Here is a 24065-nt window from a genome sequence, read left to right as displayed (position 1 = left end):
TAGAGGTATTAAAAAAATTCTTTCTTAGGGAGGAAAGTCAAGTTCTCGATTTTGATCTTGAATCTCAGTATATGTGTACGTATTTATCCCATTTTATAAATTATTATAATTTATTTATTATATTTATTTTTATTAATCATATTATTGAATTGATGTATTGTTATTAAAATTGAGTTACTGTGATTTATTTATTGTTATCCGTAAAAAGAAAAAGAAAAAACAAAAAGGGGTGTGAGTTGAATTGTCCAGACTTGCAAGAATCAAAATGGTTCTAGAACTGCCCAATTATTCAACCTATATATATATATATATATAAATGCTGTGCAATTACTACTTTACCCATTGGAAGATTCCAACAACTTGAAAAATAATCAATCAGGTCTTTTCCTAATTATAATTAGGATTAAAGTTTCATAATTTTAGAAATTATGAATTTGAATTTTGCATATTATGGATAAGTTTATCTTTTTCTTTTTAGTGTTTGTATGCTGTAATTTATTAAATTATTAATTAATAATATAATGCTTGGAACTTAAAGATATGGTTTGAATTTTATGAATTATATAAAAAAATCTATCTCAATTGAACTATGAATATATGTCGAACTTCAATAGGGTGATATTATATTTTTCAATAATTTAATCGGATTTATCTACTCCAATTTTTATTGAATGATAAAAAAAAAAAAAAAATTAATTAAAGTGTTAATACTCTATTTTTGGATTAAATATAATCAAATAATTTAATTTGGTATTTTTGATGAAATTACTATTTCACCCTTGGAGGAAGTCTATTTACCTCTGTTTACATCTATTCTATTGTATATTGTATCTGTGTGCTCTCTCTCTCTCTCTCTCCCCCCAACATACACACTCGATCATTTCTCTCTCTCTGAAATTTCTGTGTCCGGCGTTCTTTTGGAATTGGAATCGTGAAGATGGAGCGTCGTACACTGGATATCACGCTTCGATATGCTAAGGATTTGAAGAAGATAAACCTCATTTCGACGATGGATGTATACGCCATCGTTTCCATCTCCGGCGGCTGTGAGAACTCGAACCAGACGACAAGAACGCCGGCGGATCGGGAAGGCGGCAGGAATCCCACGTGGGATTTCCCGATGAGGTTCGTGGTGGAGGAGGCGGCGCTGCAGCAGAACCGCCTCACCCTCGACGTCAAGCTCAGGTGCGAGAGGGTTTTAGGGGACAAGGACATTGGTGAAGTCCACGTCCCCGTTAAAGAGCTTCTTGATGGCGGCGCCGGAGGCCGGAAGTTCGTCAGCTACCAAGTGAGGAAGCCCAGCGGAAGGCCTAAAGGCCAGCTCACTTTCTCCTATAAATTCAGCGAGAAACCCAACTCCTCCGCAGCGCCGCCGCAGCCGCCGGTGGAGGAGGTATTTCCGGAACCAGCGACGGCATACCCGATGGGCGGACGCAGTTGGCCATATCCCGCGAAGCCGCCGGGTGTCTACCCTCCTCATTACCCGGCAGCGGTGGAGGAAGTTGGAAGACTTTACCCACCGCCTCCGGCCAGGTACACACAAGTTGGAGGACTTTATCCTTCGCTACAGGGGTATGCTTATCCACCACCGTCCTCGCCGCCGCCTGGTTATGGGTATCCACTGCTACCGCTACCACAGCGTGGGTACGGGTACCCACTGCTGCCGCCTCCGCCAGGTGGTAAGCGTGTCCCCTCTGCTGCCGCCTCCGCCGAGTTACGTGTATCCGCCGCTGGCGGTGGAGGAAGCGCCAAGGAAGAATAATGTTGGGTGGTGGGTTGCTGATCGGAGATATGACTCCTGATGCAGCTGGTTTTTAACGGAATTAAATTTTCTTTTATTTATCTTTTACTTAAAACATTTTTGTATTATTTTTTTGGACTAATAAATTTGTTTATAGTTAAGAATTTCAAACTCATACTAATAATAATAATTCTGCTGTATTTGTTTGGATTATTCTTTATTAATTTGAGATTTTTGGGCCAGTTTGCATGTTTGTGTTTTTATTTTTGATTTTCAATTTTTTAAAGAATGTAAAAATATATTTATTTATACGTATTTTTACTAAAAATATATTAATTTAATATAAAAAATCATCTCATCAAATAATTTACATATATTTTTATTTTACACAAAAAATTATATAAAATTAAAAATACATATTTTTCCGTTGAAAACAAAAATATAAGGTATATATATTTATTTTAAAATTTTTTCTCTAAATCATCAAAATTATAAGTCTACGTTTTTGTATTGTTAAGTCTTATTTACGTGGTTGGATATCTGCATTAATTGAGTCCAATGTCTTGTTTATAGTTTTTTTTTTAAGTCTAGAGTTTGGTGTTGGATTCTATTGTGCCAAGATTTGAACACAACCAATATTGGTTGGACTATCTTTTTACATATTTACTCCCCACTTCCACTATCAATTGTTCATCTTGTTTTTTATTTTCTCCAAAATTTTATTTAAAATGACCTACTATATTAAATATTTTGATAATTTATCTTTCAAATGATCCACTGCATTAAATAGTTCACTGGCAAATTTGTTCAATATCATTTTAAATCCTCGTAGCAAGGAAATACATCATCATAATAAATTCCCACCTAATGCTGACCAAAATTCAAATTAAATCATAAACCCTACAATTCTATATCTCTTGATAAATAAGATCGCAAAATATAATAATATTCCATATATTGATAGGTTTCAATTAAAGAAAAAAATAAAAACCACAAAATTTAAGTCTATTTAGTCAAAACATTTGTCTGTGTGTGTGGGGGGTTTGATCTTAGGACATGTTGATGTGGAAATTTTTGGTAATGTCAAATGTGGGATTTGGACCCAATTTTGGGTGTGTGTGGGTTTGGCCAACAAACAACATTACATCAATTTACCAAATACTGAATTCCAAAAATAAAATAGTATGGTTCCTATGGGCATCCGGGGAATCGGACACCGGTCCGTACTGTGGGAGGGTACTAATGTACTATGATACTGCTACACCAGATGTGCTCAACGGCTTCCTCATTCACTAGAAATGTGTTTGAGCCGAGGAAGCCTGTATTTCGAGTGTAGATGCGATTTACACATGAGACATTCATGATTCATCTCAATCCTTGACATCAGTTGCTGCAGATGCCTATTTTCAGACAATGCAGAACACGGGAGTTGGAGTAGGCGACAGGAATTGTACAAACATCTTCTATCTTTTTCTTGTATATATATGAAAAACTATTGTAGATTTTTACAGCAGACTGTGACACCAATCACATGAGCAAGAAAATGGAAAAGAACCCCACTGCAACGACAGAAAACGAAAAACAAACATGAATTTCCTAGGAAAATAGTTGCTGTCAATGATAACGGAACCTCATCAATCAAGCTCTCTGACTACCTTGCATAAACGGGGATCATTCTTGAATACGGGATCATAGTATGTCGGTCCAAACGGAGATGAGCAACGTCCTAGTTTGTGCAGTCAAAACCATGGCAAACAGAGAGCCAGATAATGAGAATCAAGAGGAGGATGATTCCGAGCACAACCAACTTTATCTTCATATTCTGATACCACATTTTTCTTCGGATTTGTGTCCCTTTTTTCTTGAATTCTTGCGCCTAAATTCAGAAAGACAGGTGTTTCAGAATGATGGTCAATCTGATTTTAGGACACGGTGCAAAAAGATATGTAAGAATAGACTTACCGAATCACGAAGGTCTTCAGCCTTGTTGCTAAGAATGGTTAAGTTTTCTCCTCTTTCAATAGTCTGAAAGAGAGAAGAAATTAATAATACACAATAACTTATGTGGTGTCGGCCACTTTCTTTTTCTCGACTTCGGGTTCACATTAAATTTTGAGAGAAGACAAGTGATATATCAAAGAAAATTACAATGAAAAAGCAATGAATCCTACATGCATCATATAGTCTCTTCATTTCGAAGGCCAACTTTTCACATTATAATCATATTTCTGAACCAAAAGGCAAGAGGTTTACAGATCGTTTGAAGGATCAGCACAAAAGATTACTGAAAGCAATCAAAAGCAACAAAGAAGTAGTCGACATGCATTAATATTTCTCCAGTTCATTTCACACACCTTGTCTATGTTCTCCAGCATAACACTTTTGACTTCCGAAACTTGGGCTTTAACTTTTAATAATTTCTCGATCTCATCGGCATGATCGATGATATATTGCATGTGTTCTTTCAATAGTGGCCTGCATTTTGCAGTCTTTATCAACTTTTCCACATTTCTCGACAACTCAAATGTGCAAAAAGGAATTAACAGAACACATTCAGTTTGAACATACCCAAATTCTTTGTTCAGACTTTTGGCAACTGCTGTATCTGCTTTACCACCACCGTATCTCTTCTTGAAATCAGCTTTGATCCGCTCCAAAAATGCAAAGGAGATCTGTTTCCCGACAGATTCTTTTGCAACAACACAATAAGCTGCATGATCAGCAAGCATGGTGTCAAGTGAGTAGAAGCAAAACCTCTATGCTTCTTTAGAGGCAGCCAAGAAAGATTCCTCATTCAAACAATCCTTTAAGTCGCAACCATAACCAGTATACAAAAATTGTCAAATGACATAATCTTTCAGTTAGAAAGCATAAACCTGTTTGCCTCGTCAGCTAACGACTCACAGTTATAGAACGAAGAAATACACAAACTTCAGCTCTACAGTCCCTCACTACCACTAAATAATACTATATCTATGATATCCCCACAACTCTGACCAGATGACGTAGTTGGATTACCGTGTTAGAAGGAATCCGTCCTAAGCACAACAACTAGCAAACTCACGAAACTTGCTTAAAGGATAACTTCAATATCTGCTGAAATGAAGAGATTGCTCTCTCTTTACATACAAAACTTAGAGGCTGTTTGATGAATACTCTATGGTCAGAATACTAATAATAAATCCACGTAACTAATATTTGCAGGTTAACTATTGAGTTACTCAAAAGCTAGTTTTATTCCCAGCCATGATCGCAAGAATTCAACCATTTAGCCCAAGTTTCTCACATTTCTGCAGTTAAAACAACTTTCCAATTAAAGATCGAAAACCCAATTCCCCACAACTCCAGAAAAGCAAACCAACTTTCATAAAATTCCAAAAGAGAAACTTTACTAATTGCATGAACTGTGGCTTCCAGAAGGGGAAAAGAAAAAAAAACAAAGAAGCAAAGACTCCAACTTTTCAGCCTCACACACAGATCCAAGAATCCCATTTCATTTCCAACTCCGAATCCACGGAATTCACGACAATGAAACCAACTATCAAGATTTTTATAAATCAAATGAGTGAAGAAAAGTTAGAAAAAGAAGAGTAATTACCATAGCCATCTTCAACTAAGAAGTTGAAAATATGGCGATCACATTTGTAAGTTAACTTGTTGTTGGAAGAAGGCAACCTCTGCAAGCACTGCGCCGCAATCGCCGGGAAGTTGCCGGTGAACTCCGTGTACTCCGACAGTACCATCGTGCCCCGCGCCACGAAGCTGTATATGAACGATTCCTGCCCCATGGATGATCCCCTCGCCGGAAAAAGAGCTGCAAACCCGACCGCCGGAGCGAAAAGTAGCTGTTTTGGTTCGAACTCAGAGCTTTTTCTCTGGTGGCTGCTTTTCGCAGTGCTGTGAGAACGCAAAAACGCTGCTTTTCTTTTGATTTCTCCTTTTGGGTATATTTAAATTTGTTTACTTTTTATAGTTTCTTTCACTTTTTTAAGTATAATACTCAAAATTTGCCCAATAAAATTTTTGTAAAAGTTGATATAATATCATCATAATAAAAATATATAGGATAAATTACAATGAACTCTCTCAAACTTTGCAATAGATATGAATATCTCTCCTCGTTTGGACAATTATAAATGTCTTTTGGTGACATCCCATTTTAGGGTGTTATGTTAGATGATTATTGATTTCAAAGAGTATTTATAATTTTTCACACAACAAGAGTATTGAAATTATGACAAATTTTAGGAGAACTCATGGTAATTTATCCTAAATATATTTGAGTTTAATTTAATGTTAATTTTTGTGGTAATAATTGCTTTCTAACACAAATAAGACTTCATTTAGTTGGCGAAGTTGGTAATCTATAGGGTAAATTACATTTTTTGTCCCATAAATGGAACTGTTTCTAATTTTAGTCCCACACTCAGATCAATTCACACATTTAGTCCCATATGTGATTTTTTTTTTTCAATTTCAAGACCAAAAGGGGGATTACGTTAAAAATTGAGGCTGACGTTAAGTTTTTAGGACCAAAGGGTAAATTACAACCGACTATCCTGAAATTTGTTATAATAAATATCTTTTCGTTGTTTGAAAATTATAAATACCCTTTTGGAATTAATGATCGTCTAACAAATATCCCCTACAATGAGCTATCACAAAGGTATTTGTTAGACGTCATTAATATCATAGGGGTATTTGTGATTTTTTAAAAATACCCCCTATAATGTGTTATTACAAGGGGTATTTGTTATACGTCATTAGTATTATAGGGGTATTTGTTATTTTTTAAAAATACACCCTATAATGTATTATCACAACGGGTATTTGTTATACGTCATTAATATTATAGGGGTATTTGTGATTTTTAAAAAATACCCCCTACAATGGGCTATCACAAGGGGTGTTTGTTATATGTCATTAATATCACAAGGGTATTTGTAATTTTTCAAATAATGGGAGGTAATTACAATTATGTCAAATCTTACGAGAGTCCACTGTAATTTACCAGTATAATTATTTATGAGGGGAAAAAAAGGAAGGGTACTTTGGGCAATCTATATCTTGACCATCAAAGTAATTATTTTAAGGCGTTGAGCCTTGATAAATAGTATAGAATCTATAGATAATGCTTTACTAAGACTAAAAAAATATATATTCCTTTAAGTACTCAACCACCCATTGATTTAAGGTTATTACATCCACACCTTTCACTGATCTAATTTAAATACATTTTTGTTAGAATGAACATTGCAATTAATTCACTTGGGGTTGTTACATTTTATATGTAACTTTATTTGGTTGGATATATTATGATAATTTTTGTATGTGATGTTTAAGAAACATACTTCTAAGATTTTGACTATAATTTGACTATTTTTTGAACTAAAATGCAATTTGGACAAACTTCAAGCAAAATTCATTGGTTGGTCAGTTTGCTGGTGTCACGCTACAGTGAAGTGAAAATTATCATCGAGAAAGAGACGAAAAGATGAGCAAACCATATGATCGATGATTGTGTATTTGTAATATGCAGTAAACGGTCTCTTTTTATATATATGAGTAAGACTTAGGTATTGTGCGAATTGCAATGGATTACTTGCTCATGTGTGTGCTTCTATTCCATTTTGCCGTGAAAACATGATTGCCCTCTACATCACAATCAATTCGGTTTTTCATGAATGGACTAAGCATATGGACATTAATTGCTACTTAGTCCGAGATAAGTTCAAGGAAGGCTTCATATCTCCTTCTCATGTCTCCAGTAGCTCGGCAGATTTGTTTACCAAGATCCTACCCGTAGGCTACTTTACTGAGTTGACGTGCAAGCTGGGCTGGTTGATCTCCACCATGCTCTAGCTTGAGGAGGGAGTGTTGGAATGTGTGTGTTCCACGGGAGTTAGTATAGGTAGTGAAGTACAGTGTATTAGTTGAGTGCTGGAATAAAAGAAAGAAGACGCATTATTACACATATGCGAATGGTTTTGGCTCTTGTGATAATCATAACTGTTCATGTAATATAACTACCATATACAGATGGGTCGGATGCTGTAAGAATACATCAACTCTATCTTGAGGATTTTGAGTCGAACTCGTATGTTCATAGACACGTTGACGCCTTTGAGGTCCGGTTGTTGTTGCCAAGGATTATTACAATAACAGTGACATCGTCGTGATACTTCCGTCTTCTTCCAGCAGGGATGCTCATCAGCTCCTCCATGCTAAAACCTGAAAAAACATAAGGGCATAGTATGTGATTTGCAGCAGTCTCATGTAGTCCTAATAGCTAACTAATTCAAGAATCCTCAAACTTTCTACTGTTTACAAGTAGACAACCTGCTGAATCTGCTGCTCTTGCAACAAGCTGCTCGACCAAATATTTGGCTGGATCACCAGAAGGGTGTCTCAATATGTATGAATGCACTAGCTTCACAACTTCATTGTTGCTGAAGAAGTCAAACAAGCCATCACTTCCCAGTACGACAAAATGGTCTGAGGTTGAAACCTCGTGTACACTGAGTGACGGCTTTGCCAATACATATGGTGGGCTTATGAGGTTACGGACCCGAAGAATTCCCATCAAAGCATCGTTCATGTTTTTCTGAAAGAAAAAGGCTTCAGATGACGTGAATTTTATAGATGTACATGTAAATGATCAGAACCGACATTTTTGTACCTTTTTCAAGTAACCAACTCCGAACGCCCTAGTAACCTTGAGTTTCCCTTTAACTCTCCAGCCCACAATCGTGGAAGGGTCATCCGGGTGGTCGTTTAGGAGTCGGATTCTCTCAAGGTCATTGTCAACGGTGTGACTCTCCGTGAGCTGAACTGCTCGGAGGCCGTCCCCTTCTTCCATATTCCCATCATCATCATCATAGGTAGCCAATACGGCTCGACTATCACCAATGTTGAGCAAGTACAAGTTCTTCCCATGGAGCAGAACAAGCAGCACACAAGACCCTATGGATACTAAATCTGGACGGTCTTCCATCTCCCGTTCGACCATCTGTAGAAACTCGTTCTCTGCTTCACCGAGTGCACGTTCAAGGCTCTCAAGCACACTCTGCCTAAAAGAGCCGTCCCCCTTTAAACCTTCTATAGACATGCTACTACAAACGTCCAACGGCTCCTCCTCAAGATCCCAATCAAGCAAGTTAAGGTGAAATGCAACCGTTTCATACAACGTCCCGGCTAGAAAATCAGCAGCGTCCCTCCCATTGAATCCATCATAAACGGCACAGAACAACCAACCGTTCTCTTCAGAACAAACAGCCTGAACTCTGTCCTCACCTGCAGCCCCTCCAGCAATTTGCAAAACCTCCATTGCATTGAGGAAGCTCTCACTTCTAGTAGGAACACTCGAGGGCTTGAACGAGACTGCATCAAAATCAAGCGTCTCTCTCGGTGAGTGCAGACTAAAGTTCAAATTCGACATGCTGTTCTGGAGTGAAGCTGACAAAAGATCGATCTTCGTTAGAGACGGAGAAGACGGAAGCCGACGGAACGAGGTGGGAGAGTCTAGAGTTGGGAGTATCTCTGCCCCAATCAACCCATTGCATATGTTTGTGTTGGCTAGAGTTGCATTGGCACTCAATGCAGCACCGGACAGGCAAGAAAAGGACCGGCTAGCTCGGCGGAGCTTACCGGCTGAAGGGATGTCAATGTGAGTAGGTTTGCTGTAAGACTCATCGCTCTTGGAGTTGCAATTATAGCCAAAACTCACTTTGATTTCACCATCTGAATCATTTATGGTCTCATCAAGCATCATTTATGTCTACAAATGGAAACAAAACAGGAGCTCAATCAGTAACATCCACAACTAAGAAACCACCACAAATATTTTTCTACAAGGGCTAATTACATTCATACCTTCTCGGAAAATGCGAATTTACACTTTCCCCTATAAAAGTTTCAAGGTTACACTAATATCCTTCCGAAAATTCATCATTTACACCTGACCTCATTTCGTTAGATTTTGGATGAAAAATGCTGATGTAACAAAAAAATTTACATAAATTCTTAATTTTACCCCTTATTTAACATTCTCATTTAGTTATTTTTGTACTTATAAGAGGAAAAAATCTAATAATGTTAACTTCAGTCCATTTATATATATCATATTTATCTCTTTATAAGTAAAATATATATATGAGAATGTTAAACAATGATTGAAATTAATAGTTACTGTAATTTTTTTTTTGTTAATGTCAGTATTTTTTGTCCAATCGCTGGCGGAAGAAGGTCAGGTGTAAATAGATTTTTTTTAATGAAATGCAAGTATAATTTTAAAACTTTTTTAGAGAAAAGTATAATTTCTCATTTTTTAGATGGAGCTATATATAATTACATATTCTTAGAGATTAACAAAATCCCAACATTCTCCCTGGAGTTGTTTTCATAAGAGGGGCAGTGGGGAGACAACCTAATTTTCATGGTGAGCAGCATACTATTCCTACTTTTTCTTGTCTTCTGGACTATAGATACAACATATTGGATTACACAATTCAAATAGTTTGAAAAACCAATAAGTACTATAAAGATGAAATCTTTATCTACTCTTTCATACCTTCAAATGGGGTCAAAATGTTTGAAAAAACACAATCCCATTACTCCAAACTGTAAGAAGAACATAAAAATTGCAGAAACACCTGACTCACCTTCTTGTTTCTGACCAAGAACACACCCAAAATACTGCAAAAACCTCAAAGAATGCTATCTCATGCACAAATAACGCAGTTAGGTGGAAACGGAAGCAGCAGATGGAACAAGTGTATGCAAACTGTCAGCAGCAAACACGCCAAGGTAGAAGTGCAAGAAACTGCAAAGGTAAATCCTATGAAGATGTCTGTATTAGAAACAACAATAAAAGAATTTGATGGAGTGACGTTTCTGGCTGGGAAAAGGTCAAGATGTCTTCAGATATATCAACGCTACGCTGCTTGATTTGTCAACAGAAGCAGTGGGATGGCAATCGGGCTGGGGCGGACTTACCTCTAATGGGGCGGATTTGATATGCCTTTTAGCGGGTTCGGATGGGTTTGCGAACACTGGTGCATTGATGGGAGTATTATGTATTTTTACTACACTACCCTTCACTACAAACAAAACATAGTATCCTACAGTAACCTTAGAACAGTGAAATTCCCCCCTTCAACCCTGCTCCTTCCTCAGCCAATGCTCATCAAATTTCACTAAAACTAGGGTTAATTATACTTACACCCCCTTCCATAAAAATTGTTCACACTTAACCCCTTTTTATTAAAATTTAGACGAAAAATAATAATGTTAGCATAAAAATTATATAAATTTTTAATTTTATCCATCATTTAATACTTTCATGTAATAATTTTATACGTATTAGGGAGAAAATATAATGATATTAACCTCACTCCTCTCTCTCTCTCCATATATATATTATATATATTTTTATCCCTTTATAAGTATAAAAATATACATGAGAATGTTAAATGATGGGCAAAATTGAAAATTTATATAACTTTCTTTTAGCTAACGTCAACATTTTTATTTCAAATTTTAACAAATATGGATAAGGTGTAAATAAAAAATTTTCAGAAGTAGTATAAGTATAATTTTAAAACTTCTCTTGGGGAAATGTAATTTCACTGGGGTATCTAATCCCATTTGCTCCCCTAGCTTTCGTCTCTCAGTGTCAGTGTCGGCCCAGCAGAGTGCTTTCGCCGTTGGTGTTCTTTCCGATCTCTACGCATTTCACCGCTCCACCAGAAATTCCCTTTGCCCCTACCGTACTCCAACTTGGTAGTTTTCACCGCCTGTCCAGGGCATTTTTTAATGGAATTTAAGTATAAATTAATCCTTAAAACTATCCATCATGATCAAACAGAAACAATACAAAAGCAAAATTTAGTTATGATTAATCAACATTTTTCATAATTTTAGCTACAACGAAAACAATTAGCACGAGTTATACCTATTGTTTTGGGCTTTTGGCATTGAGTTTGCATAAAAGGCTAGAAATTATTGCATAATCATAATTAATTAATATTCATTACAATTTTTTATATCATAAAAGAATTTCATATTATTTTTAGAGCACCAAAGATTATTTTACAATGCATTCCATTTGTATGATTTGTGAAATATGCCTCGTACTTGATAACTCTAATCAATGCCCATCAAAGAACATGGGATATGGAATTCCTAAACATCAACAACATAAACGATAATTACACTCATCTCTTTTAAAATTTGATGGAATTATAGATAAATTTTTTATTTAATATTTTTTATATTTATTTTTATCTAACAAATAAATTTCTTCTTTAATTCAATTTATCGAATTTGTTGATATGAGCAAAACAAAATTAAATAAAATTTACTCCCTATTAACTTTTACTGATATATTACAAATCAAGTAATAAATCTAATGAATGCCTGTCAAAGAACATGGGATGTGGCATTCCTTAACATCATTAATAGAAGGGATAATAGGTTTGGTGTAATTACAGATAAACCTCTTGTGGCTTAAAAAAAATATATCTAATATTTTTTATGTTTGTTTATATCTAATAAATAGATCTTCCCGTTAGTCAAAATTCACTTAATTTTGTAATATGAGCAAAAAAAAATTGAATAAAAATTCATATTTACCCCTAATTGACTTATTGCAAAACAAACAAATCTTTCTAACCAAACTACTCCATGAAGATATACCTTCTCACATGTAGCAATATGTCAATCGAGAGTGAACATAAATTTTTATTTAATATTTTTGTTAATATCAACAAATTTGAAAAACTGGACTAATGAAAAGATCTATTTTTTAGATAAAAATAAATATTAAGGGTACTAAATATAACTTTTTAAATCACATAAAATCTTTTTATAGTTACACCAAAACCTCAGACGAGGGGAGTTACACTATCCCTTAATCATTTTTAAAAAGCACACACACTTGATGTTACTTGGTGAAGGGTCTTCTTGCCCAGTTTGCTGCTCTCATCTTGGATGCAAATTCTTGGGAGTCTTGAGACAAAAACTACAGAGAGGAGGGGACCAAAGATGAGGAAATTCAAGAAACTTTGAGCGTATGTAATGAACAACAATTTAGGCAAAATCTTACAATTGAGTTGTTGCTGCTTTCTAAGATAAGAAAAATAAGTGAGTTATTGTCTTGTGACCACTCAATTTGTTGTTTAGGAGAAGAGAATGATAAACTTCAGTTGATTGAAAGAGACATGTTTTGAGTTTGATTTGATTTTCATGTGACCATATCCATTCATGTGCACATGTTCTTGCTTTAATTCAGACATTTATCTACCTCCCCAAACAGCAATTCAATTTGTTTTCTTGCTATTTCCACAACTGGCACCCTGAGGTTTTAGGTATATTCCTCAGGAACCCCTCAATTCTGAGAAATTACAGTATACCTCTTACGGTCGTACCATAAACAGCAGCTAGCAGTGCTCTGATGATTGCTATTCGGTGTCTATTTTTCACGCAGATGCTTAGGAAAGCCGTATTTAAAAGCTTAGCCTCATTGAACTGACGGTGTAACTGTCATAGCATCGTAAATAAGACTATTCGACATTGTAGGAAACTTTTGTCACTCCTTTTCTTGTCCGAATTTGTGAAACCTGAACGAAGAAGAAGATACAAGAATGTCTCAGAAAAAGGTAGATTTCATGTAAAACCCGGTGCATCCATCTAAGAGCAACGAACAAGAAATCCAAGCAATAAAACACATGATCGCGAGTGTAATCTGGAGCAAGAATTAAGGATGAAAAACAGATGCAACATATATTAAGATGTGCTGTGAAGTTAACAAAGGTGAGATGTATGTGCTGTAGTATACTATGGTATACGTGTTTCATTAAGATATTACAAGGCAGATAGAGACATTCTTGTTCCCTCTAAACTATGACAGATATACTAAGAAGCATTTTCAGAACTACGTTTACACAGGCTTGTTTGTTATTACGTAGAGCCATGTGAGTAATGCCAATTCCACGTGTAACAGCCGCAGCTATTGCAGTAACCAGAAATCGGGATATAGTGGATTTCATTAATGAAGTAACCTTAATTAATGTAAAAAAATTGGATTCAAGAAGTTACTTTCTATGTAACAACATAGAAGAGTGGAGAATTTATTACAGCATGTGGATAAAGAGAGCATCAAGACATGAATTTGTAGACCACTGAGCTACATTTTTAAACTAATAAGTACCTTTAGGTTCAAAATCTCACTGATGTCGTTTACGTGTGTACCACCGCAGGGGCATCCTAGGCTATCCCCTAACTGCACAATCCTAGGAGCGCTGTCCTGAAAAGTCAAAGAGCAGAAAAACATAGTCTCAGAAACCAAAGCATCTCTAACTGGCATTTCATCAATGTCTTATTCCTTTCTGCAGCAACATATGTAAATGCAAATACTTGGATCAATGTCATGTACAAAAATAATCGAACTTAATGGAGTACAAAAGCTGACCCTACGATTACACTTAGCCTGAGCTTTCATGGATCCAAGTTTATTGCCATGGATTTCTGTAAGTTTACAATACTTTATATCACAATCATTGGACGACCGTATATTCTTTTGTAAGATTATTGCGTCGTAGCAAAAGAAACTTAAGTGGTCATAAAAACATGAGTAATTCATCTCCAAACCTGGAAAAGTTTGTGTGGTCGTAGTTCTTTTTTTTTTTGTTCTTTCTTTCTTGCTTTCATACATGTTTTACTTATGTATTGCAATGTAACAAAACAGGCGTCGTAAAATCCAGGAGTACAAAAGCTGACCCTACGATTACACTTAGCCTGAGCTTTCATGGATCCAAGTTTATTGCCATGGATTTCTGTAAGTTTACAATACTTTATATCACAATCATTGGACGACCGTATATTCTTTTGTAAGATTATTGCGTCGTAGCAAAAGAAACTTAAGTGGTCATAAAAACATGAGTAATTCATCTCCAAACCTGGAAAAGTTTGTGTGGTCGTAGTTCTTTTTTTTTTTGTTCTTTCTTTCTTGCTTTCATACATGTTTTACTTATGTATTGCAATGTAACAAAACAGGCGTCGTAAAATCCAATAATTTTCTCCAAAGTGTGTGGAGAAAACGATGTCAAAAGATCTTCAGATGGGGTTTCACTGTGATCTGATCCTGATCACCGTATATTCATTAGGTAAACTTTCAATGTAGTAGCCGGAAGCACAGAGATTGCAGGTAAAATAAAAATACATCAAGATTAATTTTCTTCTTACCTTGGGTATATAATCCGGGAGGGAACCACCACAGAGTTCAGAAGCTTTATCATATGGCAAAATGGATACAGAAACCTGGATGGAACATGGAATTATTAGGAGACAATACACATAACAAGCAAGTTTAATTCAACTAAAAAAGAATAGATTGGAATGCATACTTTCCCTCCTTTTGAGATCAACTTGCTAGCTTCTAATTCTAGCTCCTTTGGCTTGCTTTTCAACTCATTGTGCGGAACCTCGCCTTTGTATTCCACGAATGGCCTGAAAGTTTGTCAACTATTTGGCACATTAAACTTATCAAACATGAAATCTACGAGTCAACATCTTAATACTGATCAAAATATAAGATTTATTCAGCCAATTGAAGTGTCTACTACTTGTAAAGATTGGGACATCCTCAGAGCTAATCTAGTATTGCTTTTGCCTCAGTATCGTGGGGTTTCATATGAAAGTTTCGATAGAAATGCAGGTAGAATATTACTCTAACATGCTGCTTGGACAAAACTAAGTATCACTAAGAGAATAAAGTTCCGAATGCCTATAACGCATACCCATCTGGAAAGTGGTATGCTTTTCCCGGCTCCAAGTGATCCCATCCGACATTTCTCACACAGATATCCAGCAAGTGACCGGCTGAATGCAGCCTGCGAAGCAAAAAAATTTAAGCTATATTAACAAGATTGTCCTGCTCAGAATGAATGATAAGCAGCTCGATGGAATTAAGTACACAAGCAAAAGCCCAAATCCAAGATCCGGTAACAGCCACGACAAAGAATTCACAAAAATGTGAACTTACACGAGAGCTAAAATATTTTCTTTATCTTTTGACATCAAAGTTCATCCATTTATATGAATAACGCATTTTTCTTGTCCAATCGAAACGGAGTCGAGCAAGAATACAAACACAATGCATAATAATCAAGTTCAAGAATTGATAACCGGCTAAAAATTATGTCAAAACAATGTAAAATTTGAAAATTTGATACCTTGAGTTGAGCTTGCGCCTACCTTCATCCACAGTTAACAACACTTGAGCACCTTTCTCAATATTCTCATCTTTCCTGGAGTCCTCGAAATGCCCATAGTGATACACCTATGAGAATGAAGTGAAAAAACTCGGTATACAAATTGAAGTAGCAACATAATCAAAGATAGAAAAAAACATCCAACAGATATAAAGAAATTCAAACCAAAAGAACTCACAATTTTGTCCTTGGATCGAACATCCTCAACTATGAACTTGAACAGTGGATTGGAGATGGAACCCTTGTCTGAAGGTTGACCACCCCCTTGTGGGTGGAATATTGTGGAGTCAAGTACCAAAGTTTGCCTGCCATCCTCATTCTTTTTCAAGAACCCATCAATAAAATCATAAAAATATTGAAAACTTTTGATCATACACAAACACACACACGCACCCAGATTATGTGTGTGTTAGAATTAGAAAGGGGGAAAACTTACCAAGAAGGAGGACAGGAGAGTAGCATAGGATTGGAGTTTGAACATGTCTTCATAGTATTCCAGGTTTGTTGGGCTCAGATTTCCATCCATCACTCTTCTTGCCTGTGGGGGGTGTCCGTGTGTCAGTATTCCTGCAGAGACTGTGGGGCGTGTGTGTGTGTGTGTGTGTTAATCTCCAACTTTCCTGGGGAATACTTGAGTGAGAAAGGTCACCTCGTTTTAACGTGTCAGTCGAGGTTCAAATCTTCACTATTATTCGAGATTTAACATAATAATAAGTATGTTTTTATTATTTACAAAATTATTAATATTTTATTAATTTAAACCATCGTTTAATAATTAGCCAAACTGATTACTGCCTATTGGCTTTCTATCTATGCCTTACATTTTTCCATCCACTTTACCCGACTTTTTTATAATTTTTTAATTTAAAAAAATACAGCACAGACAAAATTGATAATTTCAAACTTTTATTTAATAATTACATAATTTTATCAAATATCAAGACTGAATAAATTTTCAAACAACGAACAGATATTCGTGATATGTCATAGCTAATCTACTCTTAATGTAAACATAAAATATCAACTTTTCTTGTATTGTTGTTTGATCGATTAAAATTCGACGTATTTAAGAAAGAATAATTACACTCTCCTCCTGTTTCATGCAATGACACACCAATTCTCTGTTATTTGAAAAATTATATCTTGCATTCCTAAAATTTGCTTTCTTCTAGCAAATAAGTCCCTACATTAGTTAAAATACACAAAATTTGCAAATATTAACAAAAAAATTGGACAAAAATTTATATATACTCTTAATTGACTTATTATTAATTTATTGCAGAAGAGGGAAGTATAATTATCCTCTTATATTAACAAATAAATTAGAGATTAAAGTAAAAATTTACAACTCAGTAAATAATCTGAACAAAATTTAAACAACATTTTGATTACTCTCCTCGCTGCTTACTTTGGTAAAGATTGTTTAAATGTTAGAATATGGCAAAGGGATTCAGGAAAAAACTTCCTCATTACAAAGTATATTGAAAGCCCACTAATTCAAGAAAAGGAGTACAGTACATGAAAATCCAAGTGAACAAAAATATTACAGACACTGTCTATACAACACAAACATATGACATAGTTCTAATGCAAAAACTTTGCGAAATTGATGAATAGAAATTCCAGCATTCGATCTGACAAATGAATGCTGGTTATACTAGTAGTATAACTCAGATCAAAAGACTTAAGGTAGCTCAATACAAAGCAATAAAACTCCAAAACCCAAGTCATTTGACATTATAAGGCAAGTACATTACACGTCAATACGCACACCAAATTCCGTTGCAGGAATACATACAAAATGCAGCAAACTAATCCCATCTCAAGAAACCGTCAATTACAAATCTTTGCTCATAGAGTGCCTCCTGAATATATCATGGGAGACAACTGGGGAGAAAACAAAACGGGGGTACTACAATTCCCATTGTAAAAATCACAAATGATCAAAGGTGATGAATAAGCATCCTTTTTCCATTAACTATCTTCAGCAGACTTCGGTTCTTCTCTTGCCTTCAGTGGAGCAGAAGGAGACGGAGAACCTTCTTGACCCATCTCAGCTCTAAGGTCGTTGATGCTCTGCTCCAATTCATCAATGCGGTTCCCCATCTCATCAAGTAAAACACAGTTAAGGAATTGAAGCTGTATATGTCTCAGTTATTACGAATTTGACTGCATTAGCCATGCTGCGTCAAGGATGGCTGATTTGTGGGCATGTATTTGTCCAAAGTTGAATCTTAAATCATTACAACATTCATTGTATGAATAGTCTAATCTTATAAAAATTCGGTTATAGGTATGGCAGATCATGATGAGCATTGTTAATCCAGGTGCACATATCATTGAAAGTAATACTAACTAGTTTTACACTACATTGCATGCCCATTCTTTCTTTATGCAAACATCTATTTTATGTCTTCATATAGGATAACACAACCAATAACTCGTAATTGAAGGATATTTTTACCAATGATGGACTCCGACATTGTCTGAAACCTAGTTTGCTGCAAAGAGAAAGGAACGTTAGTATAGATACCCAGCGCAAGATTTACTGAATCACGACAAACATTAGTATTAGTTACTCACCATTTGCTGGAGAAGGTTTTGAACCTAAATAATGAAAATAGAGCATTAGTAAAGGTACTGATAACTATTAATCATGCAAGTCAGTATGTGATAATGTGAAAAACCCAAATACCCCCAACCCGCCTCCCAGCACCAAGAAGAGGGCCTCTAAGAAATGTGATAAAAGCATATCCCATAAGAGAGCTTAGAAGTAAAATCACGACAAAATTATACCAGGAAAGTCATCGAACAGGAGGGAAAAAAGAGAAATACAAAGAACATTAGGCAGTTATATGAGGAGTCAATTGGACAGAACTTACAAACGCCGTCATGTCAGCAGTGCTTTGTTTAGTATTATCTGCATCATGCCCATCCTGCAAGCAAAAGCGTGGTGCATTTACTTAAGTATTACTAAGGAACAACACGCTAAACCATTGATAATAAACTTGTACAAACTCACCAGATAACTAACATTTGCAATAAAGTAATAACATAAAATTGGATCACTCAAGTTGACTTCCAAAATGAAAACATACTAGATAACTTAAATTTAAGAGGCAACAAGTATATACTTCAAAGAATTATTACATCTCACACAAACAAATTCACCATATTAACTACTGAAAACAAAACCATATAACCATCTTCATAATTTGGACAAGTTAAGCAATAAGCTCATTGAAACAATTCCATGTCAATATTTCTTAATAGGCCTTCAAATGTTCAGACTTTTGAGCTCATAGAAGCAAAGAGATGTTAAGCCAGCTTACTCATCTTTTACATAACCTACAACTTTGCATTTAGATAAAATTCTAATCAGTGTACAGAGCAGTAAAGTGGCAACAGTTTAAACTGGTGTAGCACTTAACCGCTCCCGATACCCACGGTAGCACAAAATTTTTTTAACATCATATAATATATTTTCCGAAATTCAAAACTCGATTGATAACATAGTAATTCCCACCTGATGTAAGTCAATTAGAATTTGCCGTTCCCCATTCCACTTATTTTACATGAAAATTAAGTCCTCCAATCCACCCTTTCTCCCTCAAATTTCAAGTGAAAAAGAAAGAAAGGGACAATCCCATATTCAAACCAAAACCCGAACAAGAAACCGGAAATTGAAATGCATAATTTACGAATACGCAAAGCAAAACCACACATTTCGATAGGGTTAGCACGGATTAGATCGAACAAACTTCAACAAATCCACAATTGAAGCAGAAATATAAAAAAAAAAAACAATTGGAAAATCAAAATTACCATCTTTCTCGAGCGATTTGTGAGCTGGTACGAGCTTGCGACAACAATCGGAGATGGAACTTTTGTGAGATTCTGCGAATATTTGTGTATTTGAATTTTGAAATATGAGCGGAGATGAAATACTGAACTGGGCTGGGCCGTGCGTTAGATGGGCTTGGGCTCAATTGGTCCAATGGACTGAAAAGTGGACAAAAGAAAGGTCCAATGGGCTCAACAACGGTGATTGGGGAAAAGGGTAATTTAGGAATGTTAAATAGTCAATTCCCAAAACGCCATAAGAAAATCCAATCCTTTAGGAATTCAAGAGGATAGTTACTCGAAAATAGACTTCAAATACCAACGGGATCTTCCAGCTCATATTTCTTGACTGGTTGGATCTTATCCTCCTAATTCGATAAAACTCCTTTTTGGGATAAATTTTTTGAATTTTTAGATGGCGAATGATGTACGTCAACCGTCCTCCCTAAATTCTCGGACATCTTTTGTGGCAGGGTGGCTATCATTAGTTTGGGTTGTCCTATTGGAGTTTTGTCGTATCGACAGAAATTTTTCAACTGGCTATCATTAGTTTGGGTTGTCCTACTAGAGTTTTATCGTGTGTCCATAGAAATTTCCCAACTGTCTATAACTAGTTTGGGTCGTCCTACTGGAGTTTTGCAATGTGTCCACAGAAATTTCCCAACTATAAGGCTATATTAATAAATTTGAATGATGAATTTGATAAAAACAATATTAAACTACTCTACTTTAAGATAATTGAAAATTTAAGAATTTGAATTTTTTTAATTTAAAAATTATCCAAACGAACCCAAATAATTTATTATCGGATTTGAATTTTACGACTCCAAATTCATCAATTCAAATGCAGAATTTTTTTGGCAACTTTAATGATTTATAGGATGACTAAAAAAAATTAAATTATTTATTCAACCAATGAGGAGTGGTCAAACTGAAAGAATTGAGATCTCACCTTCCTTTTTACAGCTCATAGTTATAATTATTAAAAACTATTTCATTATTAATTAATTAAATAATTGTACTCGTAATAATTGAAATCGCACTTGCGTTCTTACGCCACCTTTGCACGTCTTTTGTCTTGGACTATTTTAACCTAAATCTTCATCTACATATATTTCTTTTTATCTCTACTATTAGAAGTTTCTACCAACGTGTTGTAATTGAACTTTCTAGTATTTGAACTTGCGTTGTTTTCAAACAAAGATATTGTGGAATAAGCAGCGGGTGACAATATATTAGCCGTTGTGTCACGTTATTTTTTTATATAAATAATAAATAAATTTATATATTTCAAAATATATTTTAAATAAGAGTGAAATATATAAATAATATATTATATTAGAAAAATAATTTATCAATTATTGTATAATTTGAAAAGTTGAATAAGTCAGTTATCTTATTAGTCGATTGATATTTTTTACTTCACAAAAAATCAATATGGCGATGTCAATAGCCGTTATTTGTGAGTATGGAGACCATTTTCTTTTTATATTAATTATATATATAGGGTATCCTAAGTCGGGTTGGATATTGGGTCCATCCCAATCCGTTCGAGGCATATCTCGATTATATCTTATTTTGATATATATAAAGTGAGGGTTTTTTTTAATCTGATTGTGGAACAATTTAATTTATTGAATTTTTCAAATCTTATATTAATAAACAAATAATAATTGAGTCAGACCCGTTCCAATGAATATTTTAGTGGGATAGGTCCCAAGTCCGTCGCGGAGTTGGCAGGACGAGTCCGCTGCCACTAGTAATGAATAAGTTTAATTAATATTTGGAGTACTTGATATGGAGCTACCTTAATGTCTTGATCGTTAACATAAATACCCCTAACTTTTTGCCTAATACCAAAACAGGTCAAGATTTATGCATTTTCCTTTACGGTCATACAGACTCAATCACGGATCGACCTAAACCCCCGTATGTACAAAACATGATAGCCACCCGATAATTCTTAAATCAGTAGTTCCCATGTAATCATATAACTTAGAAGTTTTAAAATACCAGCCTTACAATCCCATATACGACTTTCACTACGTAATATTCTCTTACAATATTCATACTTCCACCTTTTAGGCCTTGCTAATTGAAGCATCGGATGGTCTTTATGTTATGATTCTTACTGTTTCTTATCTTGCGAGTCAGGTTTTCTTAGATTTCAAGCTTATTTAATTCTTCTTGGATCTCCTTATTCAGACCATAGTTTTAAATTCGAACATACATCAATATTAATTTGCAAAAAATTAAAATCTTTGAATTGTTTCCAACATATTTTGTAGTAATAGTTTGTAAATAAAGGATCAAATAACATACATCATATCATATCATATATTAGATTATTTTATAGGGAAAAATGCAAGCAACCCCCTTGTGATATTGCAAATGAACAAATTACCTCCTTAAGAGAAAATAAATAGCGATTTACCACCCTATATTTTTTAAAATATAACAACTTACCCCAATAATTTTTAAGATGAAGCAATTTACCTCCCTATATAAGGAGGTAAATTGATTTATTTTAAAAAGTATAGAGGGGTAAATTGCCATATTTTTTTTGTAAGGAGGCAATGTACTAATTTTCGATATTATAGGGGGTAAATTGCTATTCACCTTATTTTATATGATGTGATATAATTTATATATTTCTTTTTATACTAATATATATAAGAAGAGTCCATGAATTAAGGGACTATAAACACCCCAGAATTTATTTTTACATATTCTCTTACGAAACTTTTTACCCAAATCAAAGTCCAATCAATCCAACTAAAGTGTACTATTAAAACTAGATTTTTTAATTTAAATTTTGGTAAATTTCAATAACCTCCCCTGATATTTAGCATAATTACAAATACTCCTAATTATTTGAAAATTTATCAGTACTTCCTGATTTTAACGGTTGTCTAACAATTAGCCCAATCCGTTATGTTTTCATCTATTTTTTATGGTAAATTGACCAAAATGCCCTTGTAGATTGAAAGTTATAATTTTATTTATTTTTTTTAAAAAATATTTTTTTATGAACTAAGTGGATAATTTTTCATAATTTTTTCATTTTTTCCATCCATCCCCTTCGATTTTTTTATAAGTTTTTAATTTTTTTTTAAATAAAAAATACAGTAAGGGCAAAGTTGATAATTATATACCTCAATCTAAGGATTACATAATGTTATCAAATATCAGAGGATATTTGTAATTTTTCAATAACAAGGGGGTATTCGTAATTGTGTCAAACCTCAGGAGAGATCGTTGAAATTTATCTTTAAAATTTTATGTATTTTACCAACAAAATTAAAATTTAAACATATGTGTGCACCATATCTATACTTAAAAAAAAAAAAAATAGCTACACTCGCAAATTGCCATTGGTGACATCATTACACTAATTTTTAAATATGACCATTACACTCCTAATTAGATCATTTAAAAATCAACTATAATTAATTTTTTTTTTATAAAAGTGATTCCACGTTATTTTAATATCAATACATTAATTTTTTTGTTGTGTTGATAATATTTTTAAATTAAATTTTTATAAAAATATAATTTATAATTTATATATTTTATTTTATTTATAATATATTTTAAAATATAAAAAATTATTTATTATATACATAAAAATAACATGTCGCCAGGAAAGCTCAATAGCCCCATCTTAGGCAAAAACTTCAAAAAGTAATGCTCTTTATTAGTGCATGATACTGCATGTGATAAGTAAGATCCAAACTGACTTTCTTGATGAAACACACACACACACACACACACATAAAAATAAATAAAAGAAAAATGAAGCATAAATAAATACAAAATAAAAATAAATACGTAAAAGACAAAAAAGGGGAAAAGAAAAAGAGAAAAAAAGAAAAAATTGGCTGTCTGAAACCCAAATTTCATATTGTTCTTACCTTCTCCAATTTTCTTACATCCTTCACCGTTCCACTCTCTTGCCACTCTCCACCGACACAATTCACCTCTTTTCCCTAAGAAAACCCATCTCAGGTTCCCTCCAAGATCCCACTTTTCTGCAATATTTTTCCACGAATTGCATTCCCAGGTTATGGCGGAATCGCAGACCCCAGTTCCCCAGTCCCATTGATTTACTTTGAGAAGAGTCCTCAATTTTTGAATCTTGAATTTGCGGCATCTGATACTGCGAATCCCCGATCAAGATTTTAGCTCGGAGGCGCATTCTTGATCGCAAT

The 24065-nt window shown here is 34.5% G+C and overlaps 5 protein-coding genes across 5 annotated transcripts; 1 reads left to right on the top strand and 4 right to left on the bottom strand.

Moving 5' to 3' along the window:
* Positions 823-1762, top strand: LOC110011259 (protein SRC2-like). The gene has a single exon (XM_020692987.1). It carries the CDS (start codon positions 938-940, stop codon positions 1760-1762), a length of 825 nt encoding a protein of 274 aa, XP_020548646.1. The 5' UTR covers positions 823-937.
* On the bottom strand, positions 3177-5679 carry LOC105156893 (vesicle-associated membrane protein 724). Its single transcript, XM_011073144.2, has 5 exons — positions 5340-5679; positions 4310-4451; positions 4096-4216; positions 3704-3766; positions 3177-3617 (listed from the first exon to the last, which is right to left on the bottom strand). The coding sequence occupies exons 1-5, from the start codon at positions 5527-5529 to the stop codon at positions 3468-3470; spliced, it is 666 nt and encodes a 221-aa protein (XP_011071446.1). The 5' UTR covers positions 5530-5679; the 3' UTR covers positions 3177-3467.
* Positions 7688-10608, bottom strand: LOC105156891 (probable protein phosphatase 2C 40). The gene is made up of 4 exons (XM_011073143.2): positions 10402-10608; positions 8421-9518; positions 8081-8345; positions 7688-7972 (listed from the first exon to the last, which is right to left on the bottom strand). Exons 2-4 carry the CDS (start codon positions 9510-9512, stop codon positions 7845-7847), a joined length of 1485 nt encoding a protein of 494 aa, XP_011071445.1. The 5' UTR covers positions 9513-9518; positions 10402-10608; the 3' UTR covers positions 7688-7844.
* On the bottom strand, positions 13230-16669 carry LOC105156890 (alanine--tRNA ligase). The gene is made up of 8 exons (XM_011073142.2): positions 16448-16669; positions 16190-16330; positions 15973-16079; positions 15538-15630; positions 15145-15247; positions 14984-15058; positions 13950-14045; positions 13230-13359 (listed from the first exon to the last, which is right to left on the bottom strand). The coding sequence occupies exons 1-8, from the start codon at positions 16535-16537 to the stop codon at positions 13303-13305; spliced, it is 762 nt and encodes a 253-aa protein (XP_011071444.1). The 5' UTR covers positions 16538-16669; the 3' UTR covers positions 13230-13302.
* LOC105156889 (heat shock factor-binding protein 1-like) lies at positions 17622-19992 on the bottom strand. Its single transcript, XM_011073141.2, has 5 exons — positions 19837-19992; positions 18894-18947; positions 18595-18618; positions 18470-18512; positions 17622-18125 (listed from the first exon to the last, which is right to left on the bottom strand). The coding sequence occupies exons 1-5, from the start codon at positions 19837-19839 to the stop codon at positions 17986-17988; spliced, it is 264 nt and encodes an 87-aa protein (XP_011071443.1). The 5' UTR covers positions 19840-19992; the 3' UTR covers positions 17622-17985.

The sequence above is a fragment of the Sesamum indicum genome, linkage group LG3 (genome assembly GCF_000512975.1).
Source record: "Sesamum indicum cultivar Zhongzhi No. 13 linkage group LG3, S_indicum_v1.0, whole genome shotgun sequence".
In the NCBI taxonomy this organism is placed as follows: domain Eukaryota; kingdom Viridiplantae; phylum Streptophyta; class Magnoliopsida; order Lamiales; family Pedaliaceae; genus Sesamum; species Sesamum indicum.
The sequence above is the reverse complement of the archived record's forward strand: the minus strand, read 5'-3'. Positions and strand labels throughout refer to the sequence as shown.